This window comes from Miscanthus floridulus, chromosome 19, assembly GCF_019320115.1.
Source record: "Miscanthus floridulus cultivar M001 chromosome 19, ASM1932011v1, whole genome shotgun sequence".
NCBI classification, from domain to species: Eukaryota; Viridiplantae; Streptophyta; class Magnoliopsida; order Poales; family Poaceae; genus Miscanthus; species Miscanthus floridulus.
Window position 1 is genome coordinate 115,584,011 of NC_089598.1, and position 20,470 is coordinate 115,604,480.

Below are 20,470 nucleotides of genomic sequence, written 5' to 3' on the forward strand. Positions count from 1 at the left end.
TGGGTGCTCAAGGCTTTAGAAACACCTGACTTTTGTTTCCCATTTTTTGTATATGCTACATATATACTCTGGAAGAAGAAAGAAAAACAAAATATTTTGGGGGCTAGGAAGAAAAAAAGTTACCGAGCATCTTATAGCAATTATGTTATTTTTCAATATCGCAATCAGAAGAAATACTGGTCAGTTTCAGAAACAGAAACTAAGCATTAAGCAACCTTTCATTCATGATTTGTCCAAGAGTGTTTAAGTTTTATAGTTTCTGTTGATAAGTGAAATAACTGAAGTGGCTTTTCGCCTTTTGTCATCTTACTTGCTACTGTCCCTGTGATCGTCCTGTGCGTTATAAGGAAATTTTCCTTTTTATTTCTTTCAAAGACTAGATGTTAACTTGTCTTGACTGTAACACAGCCATATAGCACCATTAGGATACTTGCGCCATGTCTTGATGATACTGATCTATCCATCCCTGTATGATCTCAACTTCTTGTCTCCTTTGTTCTATAACCCAGTCTGGATCATCCTTGGTTGCAGATCTGAGGTCCAAATGATGAGCCCCTGGCCATCGTGAAAAGCAACTGCACATAAGTGAACAGCGAAAAATGCCATTATGATCTTACATTTTCTTCCAGAAGTTACCATGCTCACCTTTCTCTGTGACAAGGGCAACGATGCTGGATGAGATGTTCTTGAGCACCCTGATTGCAATAGAATAGTGAAACATTGCGGTGTACTCCAGCACATATGTTATCTGACAGACTGAAACCATGCTGATGAATAATCAGATAATGAGACGGACAGATGGACCTACCCGCCTCGACTCCATGGGTCTCGCATTCCGTTGGAGAAGATGATGTTGCTCCCAAACCTCTTCAGCACCTTATCGATTTGCTGCAGGAACGAAGTTGTGCAACGCAGCACCAGATGAACAATTTAAATATATATACCAGCAATACCTTCCACCGAGGGCTTATATATGTGTACACTGAAACTCTGAAAACGACGCTTACATATCCACCATATTCAGTGGTGATCCAATGCGGCCTGGGCCGAACCCCAGAGAACTGGAAACAGGTATTGGACCTTTCCTCGTAACTGAAGGTGGATGGTGGGAACATGCTCTCGTTTGAGTCCGACATCGGCATGATCATCTCTGTGCAAGCCTACATACACATACACAGGAGTATGTCACAATCTCTGGTTCTCAGTGTTGTCACTAACATTCTACAGTACTAGTTATCTTTCAGTTTTATATATTGCATGTACCTGCCACCCCCAGCCACTGAGACCAAGAGAACTGGAGCTGTCGTCGTCATCCTCTATCTGGTTGCAACTCTGGTCTCCTGTGAAGTTATAATACAAGCTCGCCGCTGCAAACACCTTTTCCAGGATGTCCGCATTTGCGGGGAACCCATCGATGATCTTGCACATCTGGATAGGTTTTCGTGAGAAATAACATGTTCAGTACAACAGAAGTGCAGTTTTTGTTCATGCAGATGGAGGGTTCAGTTTGGCAAATTGGTTGAAACGAGAGAAGTGTTGGCGGAGCATGGGTAAAATGGAGAACCTCCTTGACGGGGTAGGCAGGCAAATTCATCAGGAAATTGGCCGGTGTTGGGTAGTCCACCATGGCAGTGTAGATGAATGCTGTCTGTAGCCAGCCTGCAATTGAATCAGCGTACTTCACGGTCCTAAAATTGAGTGGAAAAACAATGTCATATAGTATAGCAGGCTGAAAGATACACGGGCCCATCAACCCGTGGTTCCATACGGGCTAGTAACTACACTGTCAACAGGCACGAATTGGATGTAGGATTAAATATAAAGTTGGTTTTCATTTATCCCAATTTACCACTAAGGTTTCACTATGAATTTAATGTATTTAGATTATTTGCTGCTAATTATATGATTTGACTAGTACTGATTCCCTTTTGCTTTCACAGAATCCCCCCCCAGATTAATCATGACTATTTTGAGTTTGAGATGAACTTACTTGCAGGATCTGAACAGTTTACTGAGCTCCAGGAGCCCTCTGTCATTGGATCCCCTCTCATCAAGCACATCCCAGGTTGCCTTGATCACACTGAAGCAGTTCAAGCTCTCAGACTGCAAAATTAATTGGAAATCACAATCAGTTGTCAGTTCATGCTCTCAGACTGCAAAATTAATTCTGAGGCCAAAATCAGTTGATATCTATAGAAGATGGCATTATTTAGCTTGAGACGAAGACTAACCTTACCATTATCAATCAGACAAAGATGAGCCATTTGGTTTGATTTTTTACATTATTCACGAATGAAATGCCAGATATGACAGGATATCATTCTTATAGAACCCAAAAAGGAAAAAAACACTGTTTTGTACCACATTAGATTTGTCTAGAGTATAGTAATGATGTTATCATATATCAATCATTAGTACTCCATTCTAAAACGAAAGTTGCTTTGGTTTTATCCTAATATTATTATCAACGGCACCAAATCAATGCACGATGAAGACATACATTTTGAAACAAAAACAGTACCTTGTAGTCTTGTGAGACGGCATCACTGAAGCTGCTCCATGGTGTTATGTAGTCGAACTGCAGGATTGGTGCAGAGGATGCCAGGGCCCCAATTGCGATGTGGGGATACTTGAGCCTGAACCAAGAAGCCAGCACTGCAAACAAGCATTGGATCAGCCGATCAGGCGCAACATAGAAAAATGGGTGAGTTTAATTAGCTCACAATATGGACATACTTAGTTCACTGCACGGCCATCCACATATAACTAAACTAATGGATCATTGATCTTTTCAGAATAAGTTGGTAGGCTCATTCATCATGTGCATGTCTGGTAATTATAAGAGGTAGATGTTTAGGAATGACTTACTGCCTCCATAGGAGCCGCCGAAGACGACTACGGGTGCGGTCTCAGCTGAGAGGTTCCGCTTAAGACTGGTGATGAGGATGGCGAAGTCGGCGAGCGCCTGCGTTGACGTCAAGTAACCCTCTGTCTCCGCTGAGTTGTAGGAGTCATCCCCAAACGGCAATGACTCCCCGTAGTACCGATGCTGATCATGGAGAAATGTTCGTCAAGCTTGATTATTTTCTTGGGTTAAAAATACTTGTGCAATCTTCAATGTACGTCTTTATCATTTGGTTCCTTTATTCCTTAAATCTACATGTTTATGAGGTTTTAAAAGTATTTTCAAATACAAATATACACATATTACTTGTATGTTTTCTAATTCCATAATTAAAAGTTAGTGTTCGTAATTTTAAGATTTAACCAAATCTTGTCCTAAACAATGTGTTTTTCATTACCAAATGGAGTAGCATTATATAGTACCCTTCACTACTACAGATAGCTTTTCTAGAGGTTGTACATGGATTATAATGATGCGTCTCTTTATATCAACGATTTCTAGAGACCTGTTTTTTCACGCAAAATATGTACGTGTGCGGCCGTGTCACGCCCCGTTGCCGCCAGCCAGGCCATCGACGCGAGGAGATCGAGAGATGGTAGAACAGCAGAGGAATCTCCCCTAAGCCGAGTTCTATTATCAGATAAGCAATCGTTCTCCAAACCAGATACAACTCACGCTTAATACCCAGTCTTGGCCAGTGGGCCACACGTTTACATAATAATAGAAATACGCCTTCATCCAACGCACGGCTCTTCTTCAACTGGTTGGCGCACCAGGTGTACCATCTCTCTCCTCCCCCCCCCCCCCCCCCCCCCCCCCCCCCCCCCCCCCCCCCCCCCCTCCGCGCCGAACTTGCTGCTTGACCCCAAGCAGGTGCCTGAGGGTACCTCTGACGGAGCACATTGTAGTCCTCCCAGGTTGCCGACGTCGCCGGTAGTCCTGTCCACTGAATAAGGACCTGTGGAATAGCAGAGTTACCTCTTTTCACTAGACGACGTTGGATGATTTTGTCAGGCATGGCAGCTGCCGCTTCGATGTCCGTGGTGACCGGAAGCTCAGAAAAGACTGGAGTATAGTCTGGCACAAATGGTTTCAGTTGTGAAACATGAAAGACGTTGTGAATCTTACTGTCATCAGGCAGATTCAGGCGATAAGCCACCTTGCCAATTCGCTCCAGCACTGTATATCGTCCGAAAAAATTGAAGGCAGGCTTTGGGTAGGGTCGGTTGGCCACAGAACTCTGAGTATAGGGCTGCAACTTCAGTAACACTTGATCGCCCACTTGAAATTCAGTATCTGACCGATGTCTGTCAGCCATGAGCTTCATGCGATTCTGAGCATTGGCCACATGTTCTTTCAGAGACTGTAAATGCAATTCTCGGTTCTCCACGAGTCTAGCTATGGTGGGTGGAGTAGTAGGTTGTAACACTGGTGCAGCACCCACTTTGGGTTCATAGCCATATAAAGCTTTGAAGGGGGAACAGCCGATGGATGTGTGAAATGTGGAGTTGTACCATAGTTCTGCTAGGGAGATCCATGAGGACCATGTCTTTGGTGAATCTTGGACTGCACAGCGTAGAAACATCTCCAAGCATTGGTTTACTCGTTTGGTCTGTCCATCGGTTTGAGGATGGTAGGCAGTGCTTAGCTTCATATTCACTCTGTATAGCTTGAAGAGCTCCTTCCAGAACTGACTGACAAATATTGTATCTCTGTCAGTGACAATAGAATTTGGCAGTCCATGTAACTTGACCACATTGTCCATGAAAAGATGAGCTATAGATGAAGCTGTGTAGAGATGTTTGACTGCCACAAAATGTGCAAACTTAGTGAGCCGATCAACAACCACCATGATGACAGTATACCCCTGGGACTTAGGTAATCCCTCGATGAAGTCCATGGACAGGTCCATCCAAACACCTTCTGGAATAGGCAGGGGCTGTAAAAGACCAGCTGGGGCTTGGTTGAGGTGTTTGGTTTGCTGACAAGTAGCACACTGCTTAATGAAATCTTCAACAGCTTGCTTCATGCCTTTCCAGTAGAAATGATTTTTAACCCTTTGATAAGTTGCTTTAGTGCCTGAGTGACCTCCAATGGCACTGGAATGGAATGCTGCAATGAGCTTGGTCTGTAAAGCCGAATTATGCCCAATCCACAACTGGTTTTTGTATCTGATTAGACCATCATGCAAGCTATACCCTGAAGCATTAGGACTGGTAATAGCCAATTGTTGCAACAACTGCTGAGCTCTTGGATCAGTCACATAGGAATGAAGGACTTCCTGTAGCCAATCAGGTTTGACCATGGAAACTGCTTGTAAGCTGTTGAGATGGCTGAGTCTTGAAAGAGCATCAGCTGCCACATTCTCCTTCCCTTTCTTGTAAACAATTTTGGGAACGGCCTGGCTGACCGAGTGGTCAGTGCAGGCTCAGTCTGTCCCCCTTGGGGTGGTCAGAGTTCGAGTCCTAAGGGACTCACTCTTTATTCGTGGCTTCGGCTACAGTGACCAAGGGGGGAAAAACTCCCTCGTCTGCCCCACATCCAAAGCACAGGTCTATGGCCAACTCATCTCATGGAGCTATGGTGCCGCTGTGTATGGGTGGGGCAGGGGTTCAAGGGTTTTCTCGATCTGCGTGAGAAGATCTTCTTCATAAGCCGAAATACCCGGGGGCTATCTAGCCACTGCGGATCAAGTTTTTTGTAAACAATTTTGAACTCGAGGCCCATCAGTCTAGTCATGGCCTTCCTCTGCATGTTAGAGTGGAGGTTCTGTTCCTGCAGATATGCTAATGACTTGTGGTCCGTTAGAATTATAAATTCTTGTCTCTGTAAGTAATGTTTCCACCTTTCTACAGCCATGATGAGAGCCAAGAACTCTTTTTCATAGATGGAAAGGTGCTGGTGTTTGTCCCCCAAGGCTTTACTCAAATAGGCCACAGGCTGACAATTCTACATTAGCATAGCGCCTATACCATGTGCACAAGCATCTGTTTCCACTGTAAATTGCTCTTGGAAATTTGGAAGAGCCAACATTGGTGTTTGAGTCATGGCCAGCTTAAGTGCATCAAAAGCTTCCTAGGCTTGGGGATTCCATTGGAATTGCTTATGCCTCAACAGGTTTGTGAGAGGTTTTGCAATGGTTGACAAACTTGCTATAATAACCTGTCAAGCCTAAAAAGGCTCTCAGCTCTGTAACTGTTATAGGTCTTGGCCAGTGTACCATTGCTGCTGTTTTCTCAGGATCAGTGGCTACTCCCTCTAAAGATAATATGGCCAAGGTATTCCAACTGGTGCTTTCTCAGGATCAGTGGCTACTCCCTCTAAAGATAATATGGCCAAGGTATTCCAACTGGTGCTGAGCAAAAGAGCATAGCTTCAAGTATAGCTCATTTTCTTGCAGTGTCTGTAGCACTAACTCTATCTGTCTCTGGTGTTCCTCCAGAGTCGTGCTATAGATAAGAATATCATCCAGGAAGACTAGAACAAATTTTCTAAGGAATTTTTGCAGAACTTGATTCATGATGCACTGGAATGTGGCTAAAGCATTTGTGAGGCCAAAAGGCATCACTTTGAATTGGTAATGGCCATGGTGAGTTTTGAATGCTGTCTTGTATTCATCATCTGGCAGCATCCTCACTTGATGGTACCCTGACCTCATATCCAACTTGGTGACATACTTTGCTCCCTCTAACTCATCCAAAATCTCCTCAATGATTGGCATTGGAAATCTGTTCTTGATAGTGATTTCATTCAATTTCTGTAGTCAACACAGAATCTCCAGGTTCCATCTCTTTTTTTGATCAATAATACAGGTGAGGCAAAGGGACTATGGCTATGAGTAATCAGACCAGCCTACAACAACTTCTTGACTTGGTCTTCAATTTCATTCTTGTGTTGTGGAGAATAATGATAGGGTCTGGCACTAACAGGAATGGCTCCAGGTAGGAGAGGGATAGAGTGATCATAGCTTCTGAGTGGTGGTAGGGTTTGTGGATCATGGAAAACTTGGCTATATTTGTCAAGTAGGTGTTGGATTGGTGGAGGTGGGTTAGATGCTGGTGGGTGAAGTGGGTGGATGGTTGTTGGGGTGGAATCCACAATGACAAAGGCCCAAGTGTCATTGTAGAGTTGGGTAGCAGAGATAGGTTAAGGTTTTATGGGTGGGGTTTGCAAACCTTGGATTGTGATTGGTTTGTTGTTGAGACTGAATTGAATGGTTTTATTGTTCTAATCCAACTGCATAGGTGTCAAGGGCCTCAAACCCTCGGATAGCTGGCCCTCGGCTACGCAACTCGTAGCCTCGGTCCGTCGTCTTCTCCGGCGAGGTTCTCCCTACCGCAGGCTTAGTTGAGAGGAGGAGATAGGAGATTAGATGGTAATATCTTTCTTATTCCTTTAATTGTGTCCAGTACAAATCTATATAGCCTGAGGCCTAACTGACTAGAGCCAATCGGCTCCTAGAATTAAGGACTACGAATAGCAACTAATCCTATCTTTCCTCCTAACCATCAGTGGCTGGCTCGACCTGGCCCAACCGCGCGTGATCAATGCGCACGACAGCACGCCGCACGTCCCTGGTGCGCCGTCGCCTGCTATACGTCTGGCCCCACATGACATCTCTCCCCCCTCGAGGTCCAGCTCGTCCTCGAGCTGAAAATCTGGGTACTTGGCGCGGAACTCATCGACGTCTTCCCATGTAGCAGAGGTCGCCGGCTCGCCACGCCAATGCACAAGGACCTGGCGAACACCTCTCGCCAAGCGAGCTTGCTCCACCCGAGCAGGCTCTGGCACTATGGCGCCATGGTAGATGTCTGGCAGGGGTGGCGGGGCTGATGGAGGTGTCCCGATGAACTTCTTGAGAGTGCCCACATGGAACACGTCATGAATGCAAGCCTACGGGGGCAGGTCCAGACGCACGGCGGCATCGTTGATGAGCTCGACGACGCGGTATGGCCCGAGGAAGCGAGCCTTCAGCTTGCCCGTTGTAGACTGGGGAAGCGATGATGGGGCGCGATGGCAGAGACGAAGAAGCGCCTAGTCGCCCACCTCATAGGAAACCGGGCGGTGCTGCTTATCGTAGTGGCGTTTCTGAACAGCCTGCCCCTGCTCCAGACGATAGCGCACGTCGGTGAGGAAAGCCTCGCGCTCCTCCATGTCGCGCGCGACCGCAGCGACCCGTGTCTCACCAGGCTCATACGAGCGGATGGTGGGTGGGTCACGGCCGTACACCACACAGAACGGTGTCTCCCGGAGCGAAAACTGGTAGGCCGTGTTGTACACGTACTCGGTCCACGGCAGCCAATGCAGCCACTGTCGAGGATGGTCACCGGTGAAGCAGCGCAGGTACATGACGATGACGCGATTGGCCACCTCCATCTGTCCGTCCGACTGGGGGTGGAAGGCTGAAGACATGTGTAGTTTGGTGCCCATGAGCCGCATAAGCTCACGCCAGAACGTCGAGGTAAACACCGGGTCGCGGTCGGACACCATGGACTGCGGCACACCATGGAGGCGCACAATGTCGGCGAAGAAGGCTTGCGCCACGGACTCGACGGTGTACGGGTGGGCCAAGGCGATGAAGTGGCAGTACTTGCTAAAGCGGTCAACGACGGAGAGGATCACCAACTTCCCGTTAACATGGGGCAGGGCTTCCACAAAGTCGAGGCCGATGTCCGCCCAGACGACGGTGGGGATCGGTAGTGGCATGAGGAGGCCGGCCGGGTGGAGGTGCTCGGACTTGTATCACTGACAAGTGGCACATGCCCTCACAAAGTCCTGCACAAGACGTCGCATGTTGGGGAAGTGGAAGTCGCGGCGGAGTCGGTGCAGGGTGCGCTGGACGCCCTCGTGTCCATCTTCGTGGACAGCTGCCACGATCTCCTGCAAGAGTGGCGAGGTCGGCGGTATGTACAGGCGCCCGGCGTAGAGGACCATGTCATCAGCCACCGTCCATGGTGCAGCATGCGTGCCGGTGCGTACATCGTCGTGGATGGCGACCAGGGCGGGGGCGGTGGCCTAGGCATGGCGCAGCTGGCCGATGAAGTCAAAGCTGGGGGCCGAGATCGCCTGGAGGACGCCCGTGCTATTCTCGTCGGTGTTGCGGCGCGAGAGGGCGTCGGCCACCGTGTTCGTCGCCCCCGACTTGTATTCGACGGAGAAGTCGAAGCCGAGTAGCTTCCCCACCCAGTGGTGCTGAGGGATGGTGGCGAGGTGCTGGTCGAGGATGTACTTGAGGTTGTAGTGGTCCGTCTTGACGATGAAACGACGCCCCCACAGGTACGGCCTCTAGTGCCGCACAGCGAGGACAAGCCCTATGAGCTCACGCTCATAAGCGGCGAGGGAGCGATGGCGGGGCGCCACCGGCCTACTGAAGAAAGCGATCAGGTGAGCCTCCTAGATGAGCACGGCCCCAAAGCCATAGGTGGACGCGTCGCACTCCACGACGAAGGGCTTGGTGAAGTCCGGCAAGGTCAGCACCGGGGCCAACGTGACTACCCCTTTGAGGGCGCTGAAGGACTCCGCCGCCTCGGTCGTCCATGCGAACCCCTCCTTTAGGAGAGCCATGAGGGGTGCGGCAATGGTGCCGTAATTGTGGACGAACTTGCGGTAGTAGCCCGCCAAGCCGAGGAAGATGCGCACGGCCTGTGCAGATCGGGGCTGGGGCCAGTCGTGGATGGCTTGGACCTTGGCGGGGTCCATGGCGACGCCAGCCACAGAAATGATGTGGCTGAGGTAGGCGACGGAGTGGACGCCGAACGAGCACTTGGACCGCTTCACAAAGAGGCGGTGCTGGCGCAGGACGGTGAGGACGATGCGGAGGTGTCGCAGGTGGTCCGCCCAAGTAGTGTTGTAGATCAGAATGTCGTCAAAGAAGACAAGCACAAACCGGCGTAGGTAGGCACACAGCACGTCGTTCATCAAGGGCTGGAATGTCGCTGGGGCGTTGCACAGCCCGAACGGCATCACCAGGAACTCGTAGAGGCCGTCATGGGTGCGGAACGCCGTCTTATGGATGTCCTCCTGCCGCATCCGCACCTGATGGTACCCCGACCTCAGGTCTAGCTTGATGAAGAAGCACGCGCCATGAAGCTCATCGGGGAGCTCGTCGACTATGGGGATGGGGAATGCGTCCTTGATGGTGAGGACGTTGAGGGCGCGGTAGTCGACGCAGAAACGCCACGAGCCATCGGCCTTCTTCACGAGGAGGACCGGCGAGGAGAACGCCGAGTCGCTGCGGCGGACGATGCCCTGCTCGATCATGGCGGCGCATTGCCGCTCCAGTTCGTCCTTGTGGGCCGCCGGGTACCGGTACGGCCGGACAGCGACGGGGCCGTGTCCGGCTTGAGTACGATGGCGTGGTCGCGGGCGCGCTGCGGGGGCAGCCCCCTAGGCTCGGCGAAGACGTCCCCGAAGGCGGCCAGGAGCTCGTTGAGTATCGACTCACTGGCCGCTGTCGTGGCGCGGAGGCGTGGCGTGGTGGTCGACGGCACACCCGACCAGCAGAAGGCGCGCCCGTGGTACTGGAAGGACATGGAGCGCGCCACGAAGTCCCAGATGATGGGGCCCAGGGTCACCATCCATTGGGTGCCCAGCACAATGTCGTACCCTGCAAGTGGCATGACAAAGAGATCAACGGTGAAGGAGGTGTTGTCGATGGAGACCGGGGCGTGCCGGATCACGCTAGGGCAGGCGACCTTCTCGCCATTAGCCACAGTCGCCGTCAGGCACAAACGGGGCTGGACAGGCAGCCTAGTGTGGCGTGCCGCCTCCTCAGCGATGAGGTTGTGGGTGGAGCCGCTGTCGAGGAGGGCAATGAAGGTCGCAGTGCCCAATGACACCTGGACCTGCATTGTGTCGGAGACCGGAACGCCCGCGACGGCGTGGAGGGAGAAGACCGGGGACTCCGTGTCCGACATGGCCTCGTCCGTGGTTGCGTTGTCGTCGTCGTCGTCCACAGCGCAGTCCAAGAGGAAGAGGCATTTACACACCTTGTTGTGGTCGCGGCTGTACCTCTCGTCATAGTTGAAGCACAGGCCGAGGCGTCGACGCTCGTCCTGCTTTGTCTGGTTGAGCCGCTTCACCGGCCGGCCCTCGACGGTGACGTTGGGCGTAGCCGGCTTGGAGCTCTGCGGGTAGGTCAGCGCGGGACGCGGCTGTGGCGCTGGTAGGAAGCCCCATGTTGCGGCCTTGGGCGGAGCCGCGGCTATCGCGGTGTACTACTCCCACAGTTCCATCTGGCGGGCTAGGCTCATGGCAGCCGCGAGGGACTGCGGGTTCTGGACCTGCACGTCGAGACTGAGCGGAGGAAGAAGGCCACCCATGAACAGCTGCACCCGCTGCGCTTCGTCGAGGGGGGCGGCGCGGGGAAGGAGCGCCTGGAAGCGGTCCTGGTACTCTGTGACGGTGGAGGTACGACGGCAATCGGCGAGCTCGAAGAGGGGGGCGGCGCGGAGGGGAGGCCCGTACCGCAGATTGATGAACTCCTTGAAGCGGCGCCACGACGGAGTACCCTCGTCCGTCTGGACTTGGATGTACCACAGCTGGGCGCCCTCCTCAAGGTTGTAGGACGCCATCCACACCTTCTCCTCCTCCATGATCCGCTGCTGGTGGAAGTACGACTCGCACCGGTTGATGAAGATGAGCGGGTCAGACTTGCCATCGTACCGCGGAAAGTCCAACTTCTGGAACTTCGGTGGCCGATCCTGGTGGTGCTCGCCGGAGAACGGCTTGCTGCCCGACGAGGATGATCGTTCGGCGATGAGGGCGGCGATGGCCTTGGTGTTGGCATCCAGCACCTTGGCGTTGGTCTCAGCGGTGGCGTGCAGGGCCGCGACGGCCTTGGCGAGGGCTTCGACGGTGGTCTTGAGGTCGCCGTTGTCTCCCATGGGTGCGGCACAGGAGGCTGTGGAGGAGGAGGCCGGGGAGGCTGGCGTGGTGGCTGGAGGTAGTGTTGGCGCGGCGGCTGGTGGTGGTGGAGGAGAGGGCGCGGCGGTTGGTCGGGAGGTGGGGCGGGACGACGAGGATCGCCGGGATCGTGATACCAGGTTGTCAAGGGCCTGAAACCCTCGGATAGCTGGCCCTCGGCTACGCAACTCGTAGCCTCGGTCCGTCGTCTTCTCCGGCGAGGTTCTCCCTGCCGCAGGCTTAGTTGAGAGGAGGAGATAGGAGATTAGATGGTAATATCTTTCTTATTCCTTTAATTGTGTCTAGTACAAATCTATATAGCCTGAGGCCTAACTGACTAGAGCCAATCGGCTCCTAGAATTAAGGACTAAGAATAGCAACTAATCCTATCTTTCCTCCTAACCACCGGTGGCTGGCTCGACCTGGCCCAACCGCGCGTGATCAACGCGCACGGCAGCACGCCGCACGTCCCTGGTGCGCCGTCGCCTGCTGTACGTCTGGCCCCACATGACAATAGGACTGTTTATCTTCAACCAGTCATATCCTAGAATGGCATCATAAGGACTCATGTCCAACACTATCATGTCATGAGACAATGTGTTCCCCTGGATATACCACTGAAGGTCAGGAACCTTAGATGTTGCTGTTAACCACTCTTCATTAGCTAATTTCACCTTCCTTGGAGGGATTGGAACTGTTGGTACATGGGCTAGCTCCACAAAAACTGAACTTACAAAACTGTGTGAACTGCCACAATCTAACAAAATCAGCATAACTTTGTCTTTCACCAGGGTTTTCAACTTCATAGAGTTGTCTGTGTCCATGCTAGATAAAGCATTCAGGGATAGCTGGCAGAAATTCTCAGCTAATGCATCCTCTATAGCTAGCTGATTGAGTTGCTCTTCAGTGATCTCCTCTTTGTCCTAGTCATTGGGAGCCAATGCATGGACTTGAGGCTTCTGACGTTTGGTGCAATGCTCCTGGTGGCCAGGTTCATATTTTTCTCTCACAAGCATAACAAAGATTCTTAGCTTTCCTGTAGTCCCTCAATTGCCTAATTCTTTGCATGTTATAAGCAGACTGCTGGGTGGGGGTGTCCTTCTTGGCCAGAGCTGAATTGGATGCTTGATTATGCTTATTGTACTTGCTCTTGCCGTGTTCCAAAGTTCTTTGCGGGATTTTTGCAATGACAGCAGCCCTGTCTACTGTCACTGGCACTTGAGGCTCCACAATAGCTCTAATTTCTTCCTTGAGTCCTGCTACATATTTGCTGGCAAAAAACAGCTCATCATATCCACTGTTGTGCATAGTAATATCATACTGCAGTGCTTGGAAAGCAGTGGTGTATTCCTCCACTGTTGTGGTCTGTCTCAGTTCCAGCAACTCATTGATAGCTGACCTAAAATCATCGGCGCCAAACTTCTCTTGCACAACCACACAGAACTTGGACCAAGTAGGAATTTTGTGGGACTGCTTGTAAGCTTGCCACCATTTAGCTGCATTGTCCTGTAAATGCATGGTTGCAGCTTCAACCTGAAGGCTGTCAGGAACCTTGTAGATGTTGAAGTAATTGAGACACTTATCAATCCAGATCTTTGGTTGGGAGCCATCAAATGTGGGAAACTGCATTTTGGGTAGAGCATGGTGTGGCAAAGTGTCTCTGTGAGTATGCTTCTTAGGCCTCCTGGAAGTACCTGGCTTGTGTTCAGTTTCCTTGGTGGCAAACATATTGTCAAATGACTGTTCTTCATCAGACAAAACTGACTGGCTTTCAGACTGATCAGACTGCATATCATGTTCCATTTGTTTCGGAGTCAGAGAAGCTACAGCTTGTACTTGCTGGGAAATAATCTTCTGATCTTGCTTGGTTTCAGTCAATTCTTTCTTGTGCTCCTGTTGAATGACTCCAATGTCATTAACCCGGGCAAACAACAAATCAAAATGTTCCATAATCTGCTCATATCGGCCCTTCTCGTCATCGGTCTTGGTAGACATAGTGTCTAAGATGAACTTGGTATGCACCGAAGGTTTTGGGGGTGGGGGTGGGGGGGGGGGGGGGGGGGCGTCTTGAGCAAATCGAGAAATCCAATGAAGCTGGTGAAGCAATTGGTTCAGCAAACGCCTCCCCGTGAACTGCTACACCAAATTGCAGACTACACCTAGACACGCAGCACCACCAAGAAATTTTACATGAGAACTTGTCCCGCAACCCGAGTGAGTGAGCACGTCCCCGCCGTCACCACCGCAACAACAATCGAATATGGATGCTACGGAATTTTACATGAGAACTTGTCCTGCAACCCTCGCACCCCTCGATTGAGTGCTAAAACGAATTTTGGGAGCCTAAATGATACGCTTCCCCGTATCACGCCACCGATCCCAAAGTCGATGCTGAACCCCAGTCGAGATGAGTTACCGTACATGGAGGTGTTGGGACGCTGGATCTCGAAGTAAACGAAGACGAAACCGAAGCTGACCTCGAATCAACCAAAGAGTGGACCTATGGGACTTCCTGCACAGCTCCGCTTGGGAACCGTCGGGGATCAACCCGCCACCCGGAATTACGAAATGAGATCTAAGCTAATCGGAGTCGAAATCGCTGAAATCGAGTGTGAGCCAGTGGGGATGTAGTGAATCTGAGGTACGATGGTGGTGGATTAATGTAGATCGTCGGTGATGGCGCCGCCACGTGAGTTGGGTCGCCACCGGTTAACTAGCGTCGGAGCTGGCCGATGAAGCCTGCCACCCACGCCGAGGAAAGGGAGTCTCCAATACCACTTGTCACGCCCCGTTGCCGCCAGCCAGGCCATCGACATGAGGAGATCGAGAGGGATTGCGAGATGGTAGAATGGCAGAGGAATCTCCCCTGAGCCGAGTTCTATTATCAGATAAGCAATCGTTCTCCAAACCGGATACAACTCATGCTTAATACCCAGTCTTGGCCAGTGGCCCACACGTCATACAAACACGTTTACATAATAATAGAAATACGCCTTCCTCTAACGCATGGCTCGTCTTTAAGTGGTTGGCGCACCAGGTGTGACAGGCCGCAAAAGATCCAACTCATGATCTTAGACCTCGCACGTTGCCTCTTAACACTTTGCCTCAAACTTTTTTTTTACCAACTAACTAATACATTATTCACTTTAGTAAATATTATAATGCATATTTGAGACCATAGATCAAATCAAAATAAAAAAACTTTAAACTAGAAAAATGAAGATGTCTCTGAGTACTACAGCCTTGATTTAGGTAGTTTCTCCGTCTATAGTCATGTAACACCCCAAAATTTGCTATTTTTGAAAATAGAGTTAAAATTATTTATTTGTGAATTTTTGTGCACATAAAAACATAGGAAAATAAAAAATTTCATTAATTTAAAATTTATCATAAGGTAGAAACATGTTTGTTGCATTCATGCCGGTCGCACCTCGTGTTTTTATATGCAAAATGTGTGTTTTTTATACGTTTAGGAGACGAATATCTATCTCTAGGAATTTTCCAGCTTCTTTCTGGAATTTAATTCCTACCTCCTTCACCTTAATCTTTATGTTCCAAGGTCCCAATAATATTTTTATGAGCTCCAAATACTTTATTTGGGTTCATCATGTTCCAAATTGTCTCTGAAAATTTTCCCCAAATTTTTGGAGGTCTCGGAGTATTTTTCATGGCTTAAATATTAATTCTGGACTTTTCTAGAATTATTTTATCCATAAAATTAATTAATTCCGAAAATAATAAATCTCTCATTTTTCTCAACGCTCAAAGCCCATGTGCAATAATCCTAATAAATTCTAAAGGCCCATGCATTTATTTACTAATGGGCTTTAATGATTATTTAGGCCCATTAGTAAATGTGGAGGAGGTGACATCAATTATTACCATATCGCTAGTTGACGTGGATGTGGGGAGTTTTTCTTCCTATATATATCAATCAACCCCTTGGGCAAAGCACACCAAAACTACCGTATGGGGAGCTCCTAGTTTGAAAAATTCCTCGTGTAGTAAATTATATTTTTCCCTCCTTCCCTCGTCGTCATCGTCACCGTCGTCGTCATCGTCGTCGTCGCCGCACGCCACTGCCATCACAAGGTACCTCTCTTCGTTCTCTACATCTTAGCATCATTGTTTGTATCAATCAGCCACCTTATGACTGTTTCCCCTTTGTTTTTTTCAGTTGTGTGCCACGTAAGCCCCTTTTGCTAGCCATATATATATCATGCTGAGCCGTCCAATCTAAGATCTATGGCCCAGATTAAAACATACCCCTTCGCTGTTCTTTTTGCTAAAGAGCCCGTGTATATTTTGGTAAATTAATCCGCAGTCCATGACGTATTCCCGCAATACGTTTTCTTCTTTCGAAAAGCGTAGTTTTTTCGGTTTAGATCCAAAATACGTTTTCACTTATTTACAGATTTGCCACTGATTTTGTTTTAGTCATAACTTCTTCGTTTTAACTCTGATTTGACCCGTTCAAATTGCGTTAGGTTCGTAATTTCATAATCTACATGTTAATACTATTGTTAAGTATGTTTTTAACTTTTAAAATTCGTGGCTAGATTTAATCTATTATTTTATTAAATGAAATCTTGTTTATTTCATATCTTCTGCGTTTTAATTCTGTTTTAGTCCATTCAAGTTGCGTTAGATTCATAGCAACAAGATCTATGCGTTAGTAATGATGTTTATCATGTCACTAATACTAAAATTTCATGGTTTAAATCATATCTTAAATAACAATTATGCAATTGGGTTTTGTAAATAAAATATGATTTGTTTTACTTTAGTTTTATAATTTGAATCTAAATTTGACTTAATTCCATATATAGTATCTATAAAATATCTTATATATGTTATTATATAATTAAAACACATGAAGCTAATAGTTTTATGAGCAGATCTTCCGGTAGTTGTATCTTTTCAACCGTAGCTTCGATTAGCTTCGCGTTTGTGTGTTCATAGTGAGACGTAGATTCGTTTTATAAACTTTTCATCTTGATTTTATGTTTGGTGTACTGTTCTAATTTAGATCTATTGTTTGCTTCGTGTATGATTGTATGGATGCTTGTGTGGTGCTTTATGATTTCGTCCAGTCGATGAGATATACGTGATGATCAAGAATAAAAAGAAGAACGTTGAAGATTAAAGCTTACCGAAGAATCGGTGTTTAAGGCAAGTATAGCATGGGATCATCCTTGTTGTCCTATACACCTTTAATCATTTAATTTATGCTGCATGTGTCTACCTTGACTACCAATAAGGATATCCTAGTCTTTTGTATTTGTACCTTGATTCCTATTGGGTATTGCATTGGGTAGCTTTGCTAGTGCTCAACAACAATCATGATCTTGTAACTTGACTAATGTTATATGCAATAAACACTAAAAGATGCTTTTTAGCAACATGGAACAAGGGGCTAGAGTATTGGGTTATTTTATAGTGCTCTAGATTCCTCTCCCTAAGGACTTATCTGTAAGTGATTATCTGTGACTTATAGTACAGCTGTGAGGGCTATATGGCTCTGGCTTTAGCTCAGTATGAGGACCTTTTCTAGCTTGTTAAAGGTTACCTTTATGGCGCAAGAGGGGTGTGTTCCGAGTTGAATATAGTGTGGCCTCTGTCCGTCAGTGTATAGGCTGCGCATCATTGTGCCTGTCGAAAAGGGAGCCCTACATTCGTAGGCCACAGAAACCTAGCGGCCCTAACTTGTTAGACGAGCCTTTGAAAGGCTTTATAGTGAACCCTGCCGACCTTCCTTGGTAGTGGGTCAAGAGGTTGACCGTCTCGGGCGAAAGGGTAAATCATGACTCACAGTGAAAGTGTACAACCTTTACAGAGTGTAAAACTGGTATATCAGCCGTGCTCACGGTCACGAGCGGCCTTAGAACCCTTACGGAATAGATGATCACTAATGGTTAATGATGATAAACACGGATGATACTGATGATGAATATGCTCATTAATGATTACTGTTTATGTTATTCATTACTCATGTTTACCTGATCATGTGTTTATGGGCTTATGATAACTTTGTTACCACCCAATTGCTAAAAGATGACTCATTAAAAGCTAATCGCAGTGAACCAGTGTCAGCCTGTTGAGCCTCATGAACCCCATGTTATATTTGTTGAGTACGACATGTACTTATGCTTGCTTTATTTTTTAATTATTTGGATAAAAATCTCGGATGGGTACCAGATTGCTAGAGTTTGGAGGAATTAGGCTTGTGATCAACCAGTCAGTTATCCCTATGTATTTGGAGTCTTCACCTGAAGATCGGAGTCGTCTTTCCGCCGTCTATACTCTGACGTTATAATCTTTATACTAATACGCTATGTATTTAAGCATTGTCGTTTGATATTACGTTTATTTGTAGCTATATGTGAGATTTGACTTTCTGGGCTCACATATGGTGCGTATCTGATTTTGTTCTTAAAACCGGTGCTACAAGTCATTTGAAAAATTCAAAAAATATGAATACCAAAATCATTAATCTAAAATAGATTTTTTGGGTATTAAATGATTTCAAACGGAAAGTCGTCAACTACAAAGTTCTATATCTTTGAGTACTACAACTTTAGTTTAGGTTATTTCTCATCTGAGGTACTTTAAAAAAATAAAAACTAATTTTCAAAATCTTAAAATTAAAGAGAATTTTCTAACACTAACGATTTTAAATGAAAAAGTAGTCAACTACAAAGTTGCTAATCTCTTTGAGTACTATAACTTTAGCTTAGATAGTTTCTCCATCTGAAGCCATTTGAATTTTTTTTAAAAATTTGTCCTTAAATAATTTCAAATGGAAAAACTCATTAACTGCAAATTTGTAGATCTCTTCGAGAACTAGAACTTTTATATAAAATCTGACTTCATTCGACTTGATTCAGAAAAATTATATATTTTACTATGATGCACCTATTTTTAAAGATAAACCAAATTACCAACTATCTCTAAAAATCTCTTTCTAGAGACGGCAAAGATTCTCAGCCACATATAGAAATTCCTCTATTTCTAGAGATGGCTAGAAAGTCTAGCTGCCTTTAAAAAATAGAGAGCATTTCCAGAGACTGTTGGGATTCGGCTCACCTTTAGAAATTTCTCCATCACTAGAAAAGCAAGCTAGCGCACGGTTCAGACGAGCTGAGAAACTAGTGCTTGGGTGATGCTGGATTAGTGTGGTTTTTCTGTGACTTTTTTTTCCCTTCTTCCAGCTCCTTGTATATGACAAAGCAATGTTAACGTCAGCAAAAGAATATGTCAGGTCAGTGTTACGACAGCGAAAGATTTGTCTTGGGTAGATGTGGATTGTGGAGCCGAAGATTTTTTACTATGTTAGCTAATTCATCCAAGATTACGACACTAGTAGTGGTTGCTAAGTAAGCAACCATGGTTACAATTACAAGTTGGTACGGTACCTCGATGAAGACGAGGAGGGCGCCGAACTTGGGCGCGATGTCGAACATGAATCCCGTGTTAGTGGCGAACCACTCGATGTCGCCCTCGTTGCCGGTGTAGACGAACAGCGGCCCGGCGCCGGCGTCGTTGCCACCGCTGGGCCTCCGCCAGAAGGTGTCGTTGAGGAGGTACTTCTGGCGGAAGACCATGGACGCGTTGGGCGTGAAGGTGAAGTGGTCCAGCTCCTGCGCGAAGTAGTGCGCCGTGAAGGGCTTCTTCGCCGCGGTACCGTTGGCCGCGCCGCTGCCACCATTGGCGGCTGCGGCGACGAGCTCACCGCCGCCCCTGATGCTGCTGCTTGCCCGCTGGCGCTGCAGAGCTTGCAGGTGCAGAGGAGTGACGGCCGGGAAAGCAGCAGGCTTCTTGGGGGTGGACGACGATGGCCGCGCTGCTGCTAAGGTTGGTGCTGCCGAGAAGGACGCGAGGAGTAGCAGAAGTGGCAGGAAGCAGGCGCGCAGAGGAGGCGCTGACGATGACCAGGCAGCTGGTGCCGCCATTGTTTACCGTCCTCTCGTCAGTCGTCACTCTTGGTGGGGATTTTTAAAAGGAAGGCGCACGAGCGGGCGGGCGGACGAGAGTCAGACGAGGACGATTGTGCCTTGTTTTTTAGTAAAAACACGATTTTGCCTTGTGATGACGGAGGAGGTTGTACGTTTGGCCAGGTGACACGAGCGAAGTTTGGGAATTTCGTGGCGGTTTTGGGGATGGTGTCGCCCGGATTGGCACGAACACGAAACGGTTGTCAGTCACCGCCTTGGACCGTGTCGCCTAGCTGCTTCTTGCTTACGCCGCGTTGTTGTGTCGAAATCGAAATGATTCCTTTGTAGTTGCAGGTATCTTGTGCGCCTTGCTTTTGTAAAAAGGTACGGGTATTGCAGCATGGGCGTGTTTAGTTGGGTGAAAGTTGGAAATTTGGTTATTATAGCATTTTCGTTTTTATTTGGCAAATAATGCTCGATCATGGACTAATTAGGCTCAAAACGTTCGTCTCGCAATTTCCAACCAAACTGTGTAATTAGTTTTTTTTCGTCTACATTTAATGCTCCATGCATGTATCGCAATATTTGATGTGATGGCTACTGTAGCACTTTTTGAAAATTTAGGGTGGGAACTAAACACGCGCTATGTCGAGGCAAAGTGTTCTGTGTCGTCCTAGTCGTGACACTGTTACAGGACAGTGGGCCGGCCAAGCGAGTCGATACGGTG

General features: G+C 47.8%; 1 protein-coding gene across 1 annotated transcript; it reads right to left on the reverse strand.

Annotated features, from left to right (window-relative positions):
* Positions 1 to 166: 166 nt before the first annotated feature.
* Positions 167 to 19,862, reverse strand: LOC136528235 (uncharacterized). Its single transcript, XM_066521167.1, has 10 exons — positions 19,225 to 19,862; positions 2,869 to 3,049; positions 2,522 to 2,655; positions 1,991 to 2,103; positions 1,565 to 1,688; positions 1,264 to 1,428; positions 1,008 to 1,160; positions 809 to 888; positions 646 to 695; positions 167 to 555 (listed from the first exon to the last, which is right to left on the reverse strand). The coding sequence occupies exons 1-10, from the start codon at positions 19,759 to 19,761 to the stop codon at positions 422 to 424; spliced, it is 1,671 nt and encodes a 556-aa protein (XP_066377264.1). The 5' UTR covers positions 19,762 to 19,862; the 3' UTR covers positions 167 to 421.
* Between the last annotated feature and the right edge of the window lie 608 nt (positions 19,863 to 20,470).